We start from the raw sequence: 14,740 nt of genomic DNA on the forward strand, positions 1-14,740 counted from the left end.
GGACAATAGAAGAAAATAAAATATTTGTTTTGTACTTCTTATAACATCTGATTCTTGGAGTCCATTGAGGGACAGAGGTCCCAAAGCTTTGTGTTATTTGCTCTCGCTTTTCCATAAAATGAATGCACACTGAATAGAAAAGGGGATTCCCTTACAATTTTTCTGTTTGCAGGTGTCTCAACTTCCAGTAGGCAGCAGTAATAACCTGACTGTGTTTCAATCCAAAAAGTATGCAAAACCTTTCTATTTTCTGCTATTCTGTTGGTTTAGGGTGAAGATCTGATGAAAATTGAGGGTGAAGTAGAAGAGACGTATTTGAGGGATGATCAGCAATATACGGAGAAGGCTGCAATGATGAGGACATTCAAAGAGGAGGACACTCCTACAGAGATCAACACGGGTGAGCCATAATATATTCTTCTCTTATCTCTGCTCTGTTACTGCACACTGAGTAACATCTCACCAGAAGCCTAGGCCTATGGTCACTTGTATGGTAAAGGGTCTTCAAACCTGAACATTGAACCTCTTGTCTATCAGAGATCACATGACCCAGTGCCTAGGCTTGTGGTTGTGTAAAGCGCATGGACCTCCCAGTCCCCATTGGTTCCTGCTCTTCTGACAAGGCTGTGTAAATGTAGAAGTGATCTGGAAGGAGGACCAAAGGCTCTTTGACTGAAGAGTGGAAGAGTCCCAGCAGGTTGGGAGATCCAAAGAGACCACCTGGTCCATGTGGAATTGTGATTTAGATTATCCACTTGACCTACCCCTCATGACCAGGCTACTTTTTGTGATACAGCACTGCGTTACTTTAGCTGACATTTGCGTGGTTGTACGACGATGTACACAAATAAAATTGATGTCCTTTTTCCCACAAATAGAGCTTTATTTTGGTGGTATTTATTTCACCTCCTGTGGGTTTTTTTTTTTTTTTTTTTTTTCGCTATAAACAAAAAAAGAGCGACTATTATTAATAATAATAATAATAATAATAATATTTCCTGCTCTAAAACATTCAATAAAAAAAAAATGTAAAAAAATCAAATTTCTTCAAAAGTTAGGCCAATATGTATTCTGCTATATATTTTTGGTAAAAAAAATTCCCAATAAAAGTATATTGATTGGTTTACGCAAACTTTACAGCGTCTACAAACTATGGGATATATTTATGGAATTTTTTCGTAATGGCGGCGATCAGCGACTTTTAGCAGGACTAATATTGCGGCGTACACTCTGACATTTTTGACACTTTGTGAGAACCAGTGACACTAATATAGTGATCAGTGCTAAAAGCATGCACTGTCACTGTACTGACACTGGCAAGGAAAGGGGTTAAACATCAGGGTGATCAAAGGGTTAACTGTGTGCCTAGCCAGTGTTTTTGTGTACTGTGTGTGGTGCTTTCACTAGGGGACGAGAATAGATTGCATGGACACAAAATCCATCCATCCACCCCCCCTCCCCCCCATCAGAACGACAAACTGCCTTGTTTACATAGGCAGGTCCCCCGCTCGATGTTGTTTACAGACGGTCAGCAGGTGCCGGAGGACATTGAGTGCCCAGCACCTGCAGATTGGCTTCTGCTGTAAAGAATAACAGCAGAAGTGATGCATGTGCGCCCCCTGCAGGCGGAAGTGCGGGATCACATATATATGCGTGATCCTGTGCAGAGCTGCTGCCCTATAGCAGTAAAAGTGCTATAGGGCAGTCAGAAAGTGGTTAACTAACCCTCTCATATCTATTGGTGATGGTTTTTATATTTTTCCAGAACACGCCGTGGAGAAACCTTCAAAGGATCATCTCACTTTATCTCCAGGTTGTAAAATGGAAGATGAGGACATCACAGGAGATTATGCTGGAGAAAAGACAATGATCTCAACTATGGATGGTGGACTTCACAGTTTGGATAGACCATGGAATCCCTCTGAATCTGAGCAACCTCGTACTGTGAGGGAAGGTGGCAGAATTCAGGGGGAGGAGATATTTCCCTGTCCTCAATGTGGGGAAAATTTTAGTTCTGGTTTAGGTCTTTTTATACATCAGGGGACTCACAGGGAGGATGGAATTCATACCTGTTCTGAGTGCGGGAAGTTTTTTCTATATAAAGCACAGCTGGTCAGACATCAGAGGTCTCACACGGGGGAGAAGCTATATTCCTGCCTTGAGTGTAAAAAATGTTTTCCATGTAAAGCACAGCTGATCAGACATCAGAGGTCTCACACGGGGGAGAAGCCATATTCCTGTCCTGAGTGTGGAAAATGTTTTATAACAAAAAACTTTTGCTGGCTGAATTTCCACAAGAAAAAGATTGAGAGCAGGTTCTCTATTTTTCCAATGGAAAAAGTTCCGATCGTAAATTCCGATCGTCTGTGGCATGTCCGACGCGCAAAATTCCGACGCATGCTCGGAAACAATTCGACGCATGCTCGGAAACATTGAACTTCATTTTCTCGGCTTGTCGTAGTGTTGTACGTCACCGCGTTCTTGACGGTCGGAATTTGGTGTGACCGTGTGTAGGCAAGACAAGCTTGAGCGGAATTCCGTTGGAAAAACCATCCAAGGCTTTTCCAACGAGAATTACGATCGTGTGTACGCGACATAAGAAGTGTCAGCTGTATATTCTGATGGACACCTTTCCCTTCCTTGATTTTTCCGTTCTCCTTCTCTCAATCCATTCTCAAACTTTTATCCCCCAAAGAAAATTAGGCGTGGATGTGTTTTCCACGTAATCAATGCCGTCAAATGACATGTTATTAACTATGTAACCATGGCACAACGTTTTTTTCCTTTTCTCTCTTCTGGGTTTTTTTTTTTTTTTTTTTTTACATACCTGGATTATTTTTTTCATCTTTTTTTTTAAAGTTTTTTGAATTTTATGGTGTGCTTTTTTATGCATATGTCTATACGTGTATGAATGTATGCACGTGTGTGTGTACATACATGTGCATATTATCACTGCAAGGTGTGTGAAAATTAGTGGCATACACATGGATCACCCTATGTGTATTGCAGCTGATTCTCTTTTTTGGATAATTGCCTGCGGTCAGTTAAGACAATGGATGGAGCCTGTGATCTTTAGAGCTACTATTTCAAATTTTTAGGTCTGTAATGTGGTTATGACTAAGGCCTTATAGGCTGAAACTCGTCAACTGACTTAATCTACGTTTGTTCACTGTGGCTATTCAATAAAATGAAGAAATGTTAAAAGCAACAAATGGAGTATGGATAGTTTTTTCCACATTACTCTACTCTACTCAGCCAGCGACTGTGGATCGAGCACCTGAGAGCTCTGTTATCTATGTGGTGTATGGGTAGTAGCACTGACCTTTCTGTTTATACCATGGCACAACTGCCTAGGGGCAGTATTGGACTCATGACATAGTTACCAAAAGGGGGCAGTATTGTATTAAAAATGATTTTGAAAACTTTACATAATATACCATGATTGTTCTCAAATAACCTCTGACCTCAGCCTTGAAGAAAATCATAAATATATTAAAGGTTCTATTTTCTGACAACATGTCAGACTTCTTGTCTCTTAGTTGAATATATTGCTTTAAGTAAGTCTAACCAACGCAATTAGCTTTTGCTCCAGATACCTTGGTAGTGAGGCAATTGGCTTCTCAGAATACAATGATTATTTTACATGTAATTTCACTTATTCATAATTTTTCATATTAATAATATAGATACTAATATATTTCAATGATTAAAATTAAGCAATATATAATGAATATACTGTAAGTTGAATGTTCTAAAAATACATAAACCAAAATATGTGAAATATTCAATTGCATATAATTTCTGCATACAATGTAATAATAATACAATAGACATTATTGCTAATATAATTACTTGCGATTAAAAATACTTGTTCATAAGGCAAATTTTAAATAAGCCCCTTTTTCTTTTCGTAATTAAGAAATCCAACAGCCTTTATTCATTGTGGAGTTGAGACATGAGTAATCTGTCTCATTATACATACCTACTCGCACCATGGCTGGTCCTTATCGCGTCGGGTTGTCTGGGGTGCTCGCACAATTTACCACTTGGGAGAATATGTGATAAGGTTTTTAAAAAAAAAAAAAAATAATACTAATTCTCGTAAGAGACTCTATTCATAAGCAATGAACTTACATTAACCTTCTAAAAGAACAAAATGGTTTCCCATATGCCCATGAAACCATATATATATATATAAAATAATATGTATAGGTCTTTAGAAATGTATTCTTTTTACCCTCCATAGTTCTGACATATGTCTGTTGTTTCCCCAAGTGCGGAAAATGTTATGGACAAAAAGTATAACTTCATATACAGCAAAAATCTCAAAAAGGGTAGAAGCCATATTCCTGCGCTGAGTGCGGGAACGAAAGGATGCCACACCCTTGGATGGAAATAAAAAATATCAACTTACAGAGAGCTGAATTCAAAGACACCCCAAAATACTCATCTTTTCTGACTGTTTTTCACTAGTTTTGCATTTGGCTAGGATCAGTGTCACTACTGGTGGCATGAGGTGATAATTGGATCCTATAGAGGTTGCACAGGCAGTCCAACTCCTCCAGGATGGCACATCAATATGTGTCATTGCCAGAAGGTTTGATGTGTCTCCCAGCACAGTCTCAAGCGCATGGAGGAGATTCCAGGAGACAGGCAGTTACTCTAGGAGAGCTGCACAGGGCTGTAGAAGGTCCTTAACCCATCAGCAGGACCGGTATCAGCTCCTTTTCAGTCCATACCAGTATAGACCCTAACACATTACCCAGTCCATACCAGTATAGACCCTAACACATTACCCAGTCCATACCAGTATAGATCCTAATGCTGCATACACACGACCGGACTTTCCGGCAGAAAAGGTCAGACGGAATCATTCCGTCGGACATTCCAATCGTGTGTGGGCTTTATCTGACTTCCTTTCGAAAATTCTGACAGACCTAGAAAAGAACATGTTTCAAATCTTTCCGACTGAATCAGTTCCTATCGGGGAAACTGCTTGTCTGCATGCTAGTTCGACGGACCAAAAACGACGCAAGGGCAGCTATTGGCTACTGGCTATTGAACTTCCTTTTTCTAGTCCCGTCTTATGTCTTTGCATTCTAAACGATCTGACTTTGGTGTGATCATGTGTAGGCAAGTCAGTTTCAGCGGAACTCCGTTGGTAGGATCGTAAGAGTTCATTCCGACGGAAAGTCCCGTTGTGTGTACGCGGCATAACATTACCCAGTCCATACCAGTATGGATCCTAACACGTTACCCAGTCCATACCAATATAGATCCTAACACATTACCCAGTCCATACCAGTATAGATCCTAACACCCCATGCCATTTGTTTTACAATCCCTTGCCCATATAGAAAAAAGTCCGAACTGGTTTCAACATTCGTCTCTCATTGACTTCAAAGCGGTTTGGATTCGGCACCCGAACTTTGCTCATGTTCACCAAATCCTCCACAAATCGAGCCCCAGGTATGCTAGGCTTATCACTAGTTGACAGCCAGCGAGGCTTAGTTAACCACCTGGTTACCTTGTTCCTTAACCTCTTGCCGCCTTGGCTATAGCCAAAAGGCGGCTACAGCGCCGGCCTAAATTGCCGGGAGGGCATCCATGTATGTCCTCCCGTGCATGAGCTGCCTGCGCTCGTGTGGCTCGCTCTGTGATCAGTGAGTCAATGAGCCTCAGGGTTCAGGACCTCAGAGGCCAAATCCCAATACAAGAACTCAGAAAGCAAATCAGCAGAGTTGGGCTGTGCAGCGAGCGGAGAGTGAGTGGAGTTGGGCTGTGCAGGGAGCGGAGAGTGAGCGGAGTTGGGTTGTGCAGCGAGCGGAGAGTGAGTGGAGTCGGGCTGTGCAGCGAGCGGAGAGTCAGTGGAGTTGGGCTGTGCAGCGAGCGGAGAGTCAGTAGAGTCGGCTGTGCAGTGAGCGGAGAGTCAGTGGAGTCGGGCTGTGCAGCGAGCTTAGAGTCAGTGGAGTCGGGTTGTGCAGAGAGTCAGTGGAGTCGGGCTGTGCAGCGAGCAGAGAGTCAGTGGAGTCGGGCTGTGCATCGAGCTTAGAGTCAGTGGAGTCGGGTTGTGCAGTGAGCAGAGAGTGAGAGGAGTCAGGCTGTGCAGCAAGCAGAGAGTCAGCGGAGTCAGTATGTGCAGCAAGTGGAGTCGGGTTGTGCAGCGAGCAGAGAGTGAGAAGAGTCGGGCTGTGCAGCAAGCGGAGACTCAGTGGAGTCAGGTTGTGCACCAGGTGGTGAGCCAGTAAAGCTTGGCTCGGCAGCAGGCAGAAAGTCAGTGGAATCAGGCTGGGCAGCGGGCAGGGAGTCAGCAGGGTCAGGTTGGGCAGCAGGTGGAGGGGCAGCAGAGTCAGACTTGGCCACAGGCACAGTGTCAGTGGAATTAGGCTTGGCAGCAAGCAGAGAGTCAGTGGAGTCGAGATAGGAAGTAGACAGAAAGTAAGAAGGTGAAGAGTCCGGAGTCAAACTGCTCAGCAAGAAGAGAAGACAGGGACAGTGGAGTCAAGCTGGGCAGCAGGTGGAGAATCATCAGGGTCATTTTGGGGAGCAGGCGGTGAGTCAGCAGTGCTGGACTTGGCAGCTGGCAAAGAATCAGCAAAGTAAAGATGGGCAGTGGAGTTGGGATGGGCAGCAGACAGAAAGTGGAGTAGGGGGTGAGCAGCAGGTGGAGAGTCAGGTGAAGAGTCAGGGAAGTCAGGCTCGGTAGCAGGTGGAGAGAGCAGAGTTAAGTTGGGTAGAAGGCGGCAAGTCAATGAAATCAAGCCCATACATGTCACGAGTCATACACGTCACGCTGGAAGCAGGAGGAAAGTCAAAGGAGTTGGGCTGGGTGGCAGGACCTTGGAAAACAAAATCAGAAGAGTCAGTCTGGGCAGCAGGCGGCAAGTCAACACAGTCAGGCTGGGCAGCAGGGGGAGAGTAAGCAGGGACAGCACCAGATAGCTGGTGAATAGGGGCAGTGTCCACCAGATGATAGGGTTGTGAAATTTTTTCTACTACCCATTCAGATTCTAGATGAGGAAACAGAACAAGGGTGCACACACCGCTTCAAGCAAAAAATGGACACACAACCGTTCCAAGGTGCTGATCCCGGCTCATTACCGTAGGCAATATCAAGAAGAATAAAAAAGGTTGATCGCACACTTGAATCCAAAAGATGCTGTAGAACTTTCTTTATTGTCATGAGCCAGACAAAATTGCAACGATGATGAGTTGACGCGTTTCACACGAAAAGAATCGTGCTTGTTCTTTTTGTGTGCTTGTTCTTTTCGTGTGAAACGCGTCAACTGATCACCGTTGCAATTTTGTCTGGCTCATGACAATAAAGAAAATTCTACAGCATCTTTTGGATTCAAGTGTGCGATTAATCTTTTCTTCTCTTCTTCAGATTCTGGATGAGGTGTTGGTTGAGAGCTGGGAGCTTCTTCCAATAAAACATTGGAATACATTGTAAATGATGTTGTCTGTCTCCAGATGAGTGCTGTATACTTTTCATGAGCCCTGATGAAGCAAATGGCAAAACGCGTTGGTACATGAAGATCATCGTACCAATATTCAAATTTTTATGTATGATTGTATACAGTGAACTCTACAAGCACTGGTTGTGTTTTGTTGTTGCTTTTACTCATTTAGAGACATACATGCTCTTGATCTTTTTAACAATTATTACGAAATAAAATTATATTTTTTATAAAACATCATGCTCCTTGTCTGGCCTGTGCATTTTGCTCTTTTTTTGTGTGTGTGTGAATGTGTGTATGTTTATGTGTATGTATATATACGTGTGTGTGTGTGTGTGTGTATATGTATGTATATATATTTAACAATCTGGGGTGATTATGCTCAAGTGGTGTATGCATTTTCAGGAACACCGGTCAGTCCAGACTGTATTTTTTTTAAGGGCGTGGCAGCCCAATTTTATTTAAACGAAACAAACACAGAAAGTCTTCCCTCACAGGGGGTTCCACCATCATTGTATAACAGAAAAACTTCAGCCTCCCGGCTCACTTACTCTTACTTAGTCAAATGCCCTCCTGGAGCTTACTTGCCCAGCTGTGTGCTGCTTGGTCGCGGGCCACATCTGCCTCCTGCAGACATACACACTCAGACTCCTAGAGACCGCCTGTCTCTCTTTCGTGGAGCCGTCTCCACCTGGAAGCCCTCCCGACTCCTACACCAGGCCACCTGTAGGGTGGAGCTGTCCCCAAGTGCGAGCCCTGAGCTCTCTTCCTGAGGGGAAGAGAAACCCAGCCCACAGGTGTGCAATCATCATGCCTGTCTCTGCAAAAACCAGGCTGAAGGTGCTAATACACACCGTGACCTGTGGTTGCCTCTCCACAATATATACAATACCAAGAAAGGCTCTGACCCGCTTCTTGTTTGTAGGGCGTGGCCATTCTTGGATGGCTTCTATTTTGTTCAACTGGGGTTTTATGAATCCTCATCCAATATTGTAGCCCAAATACCGGGCTTCCTCTAAGCTAAGGGTCTCCAAACATTCTAAACAAAGGGCCAGTTTACCGTCCTTCAGACTTTAGGAGGGTCGGACTGTGGACATTGGGAGTAGAAAAGGTCCCCATGTCAGTGGGAAAAAAACAATGCCACATCTTTGGTGTCAGTGGGAGGAATTGTGCCTCATCGTTGGTGTCATTGGGAGGAAATGTCTCCCATCATTGGTGTCATTGGTCCCCATGGTTGGTGTCATTGGAAGAAAATGTGCCCCATCATTGGCATCATTGAGAGAAATGGTGTCTCATCGTTGGTTTCATTAGGAGGAATTGTGTCCCATCATTGGTAGAAATTAAGCCCCAACATTGGTGTCATTAAGAGGAATTGTGTCTCTTCATTGGCGTCATTGGGAGAAATTGTGCCCCATTATTGGTGCCATGGGAGATATTCTGTCCCATCATTGGTGGCAGTGGGAGGAATTGTGCCCCATCGTTGGTGTCAGTGGGTTGAATTATGCCCCTTCATTGCTATCAGTGGGGAGAATTATGCCCCTTCATTGCTATCAGTTGGGGGAATTATGCCCCATTGTTGGTATCAATGGATGAAATAGTGCCTCAAGGGCCAGATAAAAGCATGTAAAGGGCCTCAGTTTGGAGACCACTGCTCTAAACCAATGGCAAATTTTTGGATGTTACCCATAAAACCTTCCTTGAAGAGGGAATCCAAGATCGCCTGGACATGGGACAAGTGAGAATCCCAGTCTGTGCTATGTATCACTATGTTGTCCAGATAGGCTGCTGCATGCTGTTGGCGAGGTCTTAGGGTCCTGTTCATGGCCCTCTGAAATGTCACAGGGGCATTTTGTAACCCAAAAGGTATCTTTATATATTGAAATGAACCCTGGGGGGTTCTTTTCTCTGGCGCTTTCAGTCAGGGAGATTTGCAGTATCGTTTTGTCAAGTCCAAAGTGGTTAGATAATGGTCCTTCCCAAGTCTTTCTATAAGCTCCTCTACCCTGGGAGTTGGGTACGTGTCAAATTTTGTTACTGAATTAGGCTTTCTGAAGTCATTATAAAACCTCCAAGTACCGTCTGGTTTTGGAGCTAAAACAATGTAACTAGACCAGTCACTGGACTCCTCAATGATGTCCAGCTCCAGCATCCTTTCGACTTAGTCACTGATGTCCTTTCTCCTAGCTTCAGGAATTTGGCACGGCTTGAGTTTAAAACGGACTCAGGTTCAGTAACAATATCATGCTGAACCACTGAAGTGGTTCCATGGTAACTATGAACATTTTTGTTTTTTGATTAATTCATTTATTTAATGATGGTGGAAGGCAGCTCTGGGGATCCTGCTGTGAGGAGGGGGATTTGGGGAATCCTAATGCATGGGGTGGAGACTCAAGGGAACCCTGATGTAAAGGGGGGTGACTCTGGGGACCTTTATGTAAAAAGGGTGGATCTGGGGACCATGATGGGGGGGGGGACCCTGATGAATGCAGTGGCTCTGGAGACCCTGATGTAAAGGGGGGGGGGGGGTGACTCTGGGGATCCTGATGTAAATGGGATAGCTCAGGGGACCCTGATGTAAGAGGGGGTGGAGGACAGCTCTGGGGACCCTAATGCGAGGAGGGGGACTCTGGGGACCATGATGAAAGGGGGTAACTCTGGGAACCCTAATGTGAGGAGGGGGACTCTGGGGACACTGATGTAAGGAGGGGGGCTTTGGGAACCTTCATTTAAGTGAGTGACTCTGGGGACCATGATGCAGGGGAGTTCTGGGAACCCTAATGTAAGGAGGTGATTCTGGGAACCATGCTGTAAAGTGGGTTATTATGGAGACCCTGGTGTAAGCAGGAGACTCTGGGGACCCTAATGTAAAGGGGGGGTTGACTCTGGGGACCTTGATGTAAAAAGGGTGGATCTGGAGACCATGATATAAGGGGGGTGGGGGGACCCTGATAAATGCAGTGGCTCTGGAGACCCCATGTAAGGTAGTTAGCTCTGGGCACCCTGATGTAAGGGGGTGGGTGACTCTGGAGACTCTAATGTAAATGGGATAGCTCAGGGGGCCCTGATGTAAAAGGGGGTAGAGGTCATCTCTGGGGACCCTGATGAAAGGTCTTGACTCTGAAGACCCAGGTGTAAGGAGGGGGTCCTTGGGAACCCTGATTTAAGGGGGGTGATTCTGGGAACCATGCTGTAAAGTAGGTGATTATGGGGGACCCTGATGTAAGTAGAAGACCCTGGGGACCCTGATGGTCCTGAAGTAAGTAGGGAGGGAGACCCTGGTGTATGGGGGGGGGGTGTATTTTGGTATTTTAATGGCATGACTCTGGGGCCTTAATGTAGGGTGGGGGCTCTGGAGACCCTAATGAAAGGGAGGTGAATTTTGGAACCCCGGTGTAAGGAGCAGGGCTCTGGGAACCCTGATTTAATGGAGGGGCTATGGAAACCCTGATGTAGAGGGGTTCTGGGGACCCTGGTTTAAGGGGGATGACTCTGAGAACCTTGATGTAAAGTAGGTGGTTTTGGAGACCCTGATGTAAAGGGGGTGACTCTGAAGACTTTGATGTAAATGGAGTAGCTCTGGGGACCCTGATGTAAGGAGGAGAGCTCTGGTGTCCCTGATATACAGAGGGAGTGTTTGGGGAACCAGATGTAGGGGGGGGGGGGTCTCTAATATAGAAAGGTGACTCTGATGTAAGGGGGGAGTCTGATGTGAACAGTTGGGATGAACAATAGGGGTTAAAGTTGGCTTATAAACAGAGGGGGATAGATAATTACTGGTTGGTTACTAGGGGTGGACTCAGGAGTGTCACAGGTCTTGCAAAGCAACATGGGAAGATTTTTTTTATCATGTAGAGAGTTCTTTTCTAGCAACTTTTGCCAGCAAACGAATAGCTAACTACAACATGAATTCAGCAAAATCAATAACCTTACTGCAAAATCCACTGAACCAAAATCCCTCCACTCATTCTTAGCAGAAATATATTCATACCTCCCTTGGTGGGAGTGGAGATGACCCAATCTATAAGGATATACAGTACATACACACACAGCACAAGGCCGTGTTCACACTACGAGATGTTTCTCAAGGCTGCAGCTCCTCTGATCTCCACAAGGTGGTGATCTCACCCACAAGGTGGTGATCTCACGTCTACCCTGAAAGGAAGTCTCTATGGAAGACAGGAAGTGATGTCAGCTACAGACAGGAAGTATATAAAGACAGGAAGTTTGAGGTGAAATAGGAGGGAACAGAGAGGAGATATTGCAGGAACTGGCCGCAGAGGAGGTAATAAGATCTTATTTTATCACAGCTCTCATGATTGTCTATTATCTGAAACCAAATTTCTCTGTCCATCTTTCCCCTTTAATTGTCCCTCTTTTCAGTCTGATGCACACACAGACAAATCAATATACTATTTATCTGCCCAAAGTGTTTCTCTCGCTCTCAGTATGTCACATATTGAACTGAGAATACAAGCAAAAAGATTTGACCAAACGTCAATCCCAAATAAAAGTTTTTCCTGTAAAGATGAATTCTTACCTCTCTGAGCTCCGATGCCGGCTGAAGTCTTCTTCAGAAACCGACATGACCGGGGAGTGCCGATCTCCTGGTCCTCCACAGAGATCTGATTTTTTAAATTTTACGACCTATTGACTTCAACTGAATTTGCCTTAAAGTTTGCATCTTAATATTGTGAAACAAATACAGTCTAGAAAATGATCCACTATTCGTCTGCAGAGAAACCCGTATGAATAAGGATGGAGGAGAAGCTAAGTGACATGACTGGAAAGATTCTAAACCTCACTGTGGAGATCATGTGCCTGCTGACCGGAGAGGTGAGGAGGATTCTGGGAGGTCACATGACATCACTCTTATCTCTATTAATAAAACACAGACCTGACCGGAGAGGTGAGGAGGATTCTGGGAGGTCACATGACATCACTCTTATCTCTATTAATAAAACACAGACCTGACCGGAGAGGTGAGGAGGATTCTGGGAGGTCACATGACATCACTCTTATCTCTATTAATAAAACACAGACCTGACCGGAGAGGTGAGGAGGATTCTGGGAGGTCACATGAAATCACTCTTATCTCTATTAATAAAACACAGACCTGACCGGAGAGGTGGGGAGGATTCTGGGAGGTCACATGACATCACTCTTATCTCTATTAATAAAACACAGACCTGACCGGAGAGGTGAGGAGGATTCTGGGAGGTCACATGACATCACTCTTATCTCTATTAATAAAACACAGACCTGACCGGAGAGGTGAGGAGGATTCTGGGATTCTAACATGATATTCCTATTGGTTCTCCAATACAGAGATTTTCTATTCTGAAGTCAGGTGATCATATGATCATCTCATGTGACTCCCTAAAACCTGAGAGACGCAACATGGAGAAGATTCTAGAAGTCACCAAGAAGATGATGGAGCTGCTGACAGGAGAGGTGAGGAGGATTCTGGGAATTCTGGGACATTATCCAGTAACAGACAAGGGATGTGTCTGGATGGTGACTGTATCATTGTGTGTGTCAGGTTCCTATAAGGTGTCAGGATGTCACTGTCTATTTCTCCATGGAGGAGTGGGAGTATTTAGAAGGACACAAGGATCTCTACAAGGACCTCATGATGGGCACACATGAAGAGGATGACAACGTACCACATGATCAGGTAGATGATGAACAATTATTGGTAGTTATGATTATTATACAAGCATATGTGTTACAATGAATGTTATTTTATATATTTAGAGTGCAAACATCATGGATAATAATATTGGTATTAATGAAGAAGAAGATGAGGAGGATGGTGTGGTGGAGGAACCTTCATATGGACACAAGGATATTACGGAGACACCTAATAACCGGAACCCACCAGAGAGATGTCCCCGTCCTCTGTATTCCCGGGATTCCACACAGGAAGATCACACCATCCCTCACCATCATCAGGTAGATGAATAATAGTTATTGGTCGTGATGATTAAAGCACAAGCATGTTTGTAATAATGAATTTCTTATTATGTATTCAGAGTGGAAACCTCGGGGATTATAATATTGTTGTTAAAGAAGAGTACAAAGAGGTTGATGAGGAGTATGGTGTTATAAAAGAGCTTTCAGATGGACTCAAGGATATTATGGAGACACCTAGTAACAGAAACCCACCAGAGAGATGTCCCCGTCCTCTGTATTCCCGGAATTCCACACAGGAAGATCACACCATCCCTCACCATCATCAGGTAGATGAGTAGCAATTATTGATAGTTATGATATATATACAAGCTTGTGTGTTACAATATTTTATTACGTATTCATGTTGGAAACCTCGGGGATTATAATATTATTGTTAAAAAAGAGTATAAAGAGGAGGATGAGGAGTATGGTGTGATGGAGGAGTTTTCAGGACACAAGGATTTGATGGATTCCACACAGGAAGGTCACACCATCCCTCACCATCATCAGGTAGATGAGGAACAATCACTGATAGTATCATTAGGATCTGTACATTATCTGCATTGTTACAACTGATGTAATTTTTATTATATATTCAGAGTACAAACCTGAGTGTTCCTGAAGAGATAATAGAGGAGTATGATGAGGATGGTGTGATGGAGGAGTCGGAGTTTCTCAAATACTTGTTTGATACCAACATGATGGAGTCCTTCTTCAGCAATCCACCAGAGAGCTGTCCCCTTCCTCTGTATTCCACACAGGAAGATCACAACTACGCAAGGCTTTATCAGGTAGATGATGAATGATATTTGGTAGTTATGATTTACACACAAGCATGTTTCCTACAATGAATGTTGTAGAAGAATCCAGAGCACTGTGTGCTGGAAAATATCATCCGAATCTATTGAACCCATATATGTGGCGCAAAGAGGAAAGTGCTAAATAGTTTTCATTTCAGGATCTATAATATATATTATACCAGGGGTCAGAGAGGGGAGGTGAGAGAGAGAAGGGAGGTGAGAGAGAGGGGTCAGAGTGGGGGGGGGGTGAGAGAGAGGGGAGGTGAGAGAGAGAGAGGGGTCAGAGTGGGGGGGGGGTGAGAGAGAGGGGTCAGAGTGGGGGGGGGGGTCAGAGTGGGGGGGGTGAGAGAGAGGGGTCAGAGTGGGGGGGTGAGAGAGAGAGGGCTCAGAGAGGGGAGGGGTCAGAGTGGGGGGGGGGTGAGAGAGAGGGGAGGTGAGAGAGAGAGGGGTCAGGGTGTGGGTGGGGTGAGATGAGAGGAGTCAGAGTGGGGGGGGGGGTTGAGAGAGGGGTCAGAGTGGGGGGGGGTG

General features: G+C 44.6%; 2 protein-coding genes across 2 annotated transcripts in view; one reads left to right on the forward strand and one right to left on the reverse strand.

Annotated features, from left to right (window-relative positions):
* The window catches only part of LOC141104768 (uncharacterized), a 280,800-nt gene that overhangs the window by 153,352 nt on the left and 112,708 nt on the right, over positions 1-14,740 (forward strand). The window contains exon 5 of the mRNA XM_073594487.1: positions 13,776-13,922. Coding sequence (XP_073450588.1) covers positions 13,776-13,922 — 147 coding nt within the window. The remainder of the gene's footprint in view (positions 1-13,775; positions 13,923-14,740) is intronic.
* The window catches only part of LOC141104988 (uncharacterized), a 443,832-nt gene that overhangs the window by 67,383 nt on the left and 361,709 nt on the right, over positions 1-14,740 (reverse strand). The gene's annotated exons all lie outside the window — the stretch shown is intronic.

This window comes from Aquarana catesbeiana, linkage group LG08 (assembly GCF_042186555.1).
Source record: "Aquarana catesbeiana isolate 2022-GZ linkage group LG08, ASM4218655v1, whole genome shotgun sequence".
NCBI classification, from domain to species: Eukaryota; Metazoa; Chordata; class Amphibia; order Anura; family Ranidae; genus Aquarana; species Aquarana catesbeiana.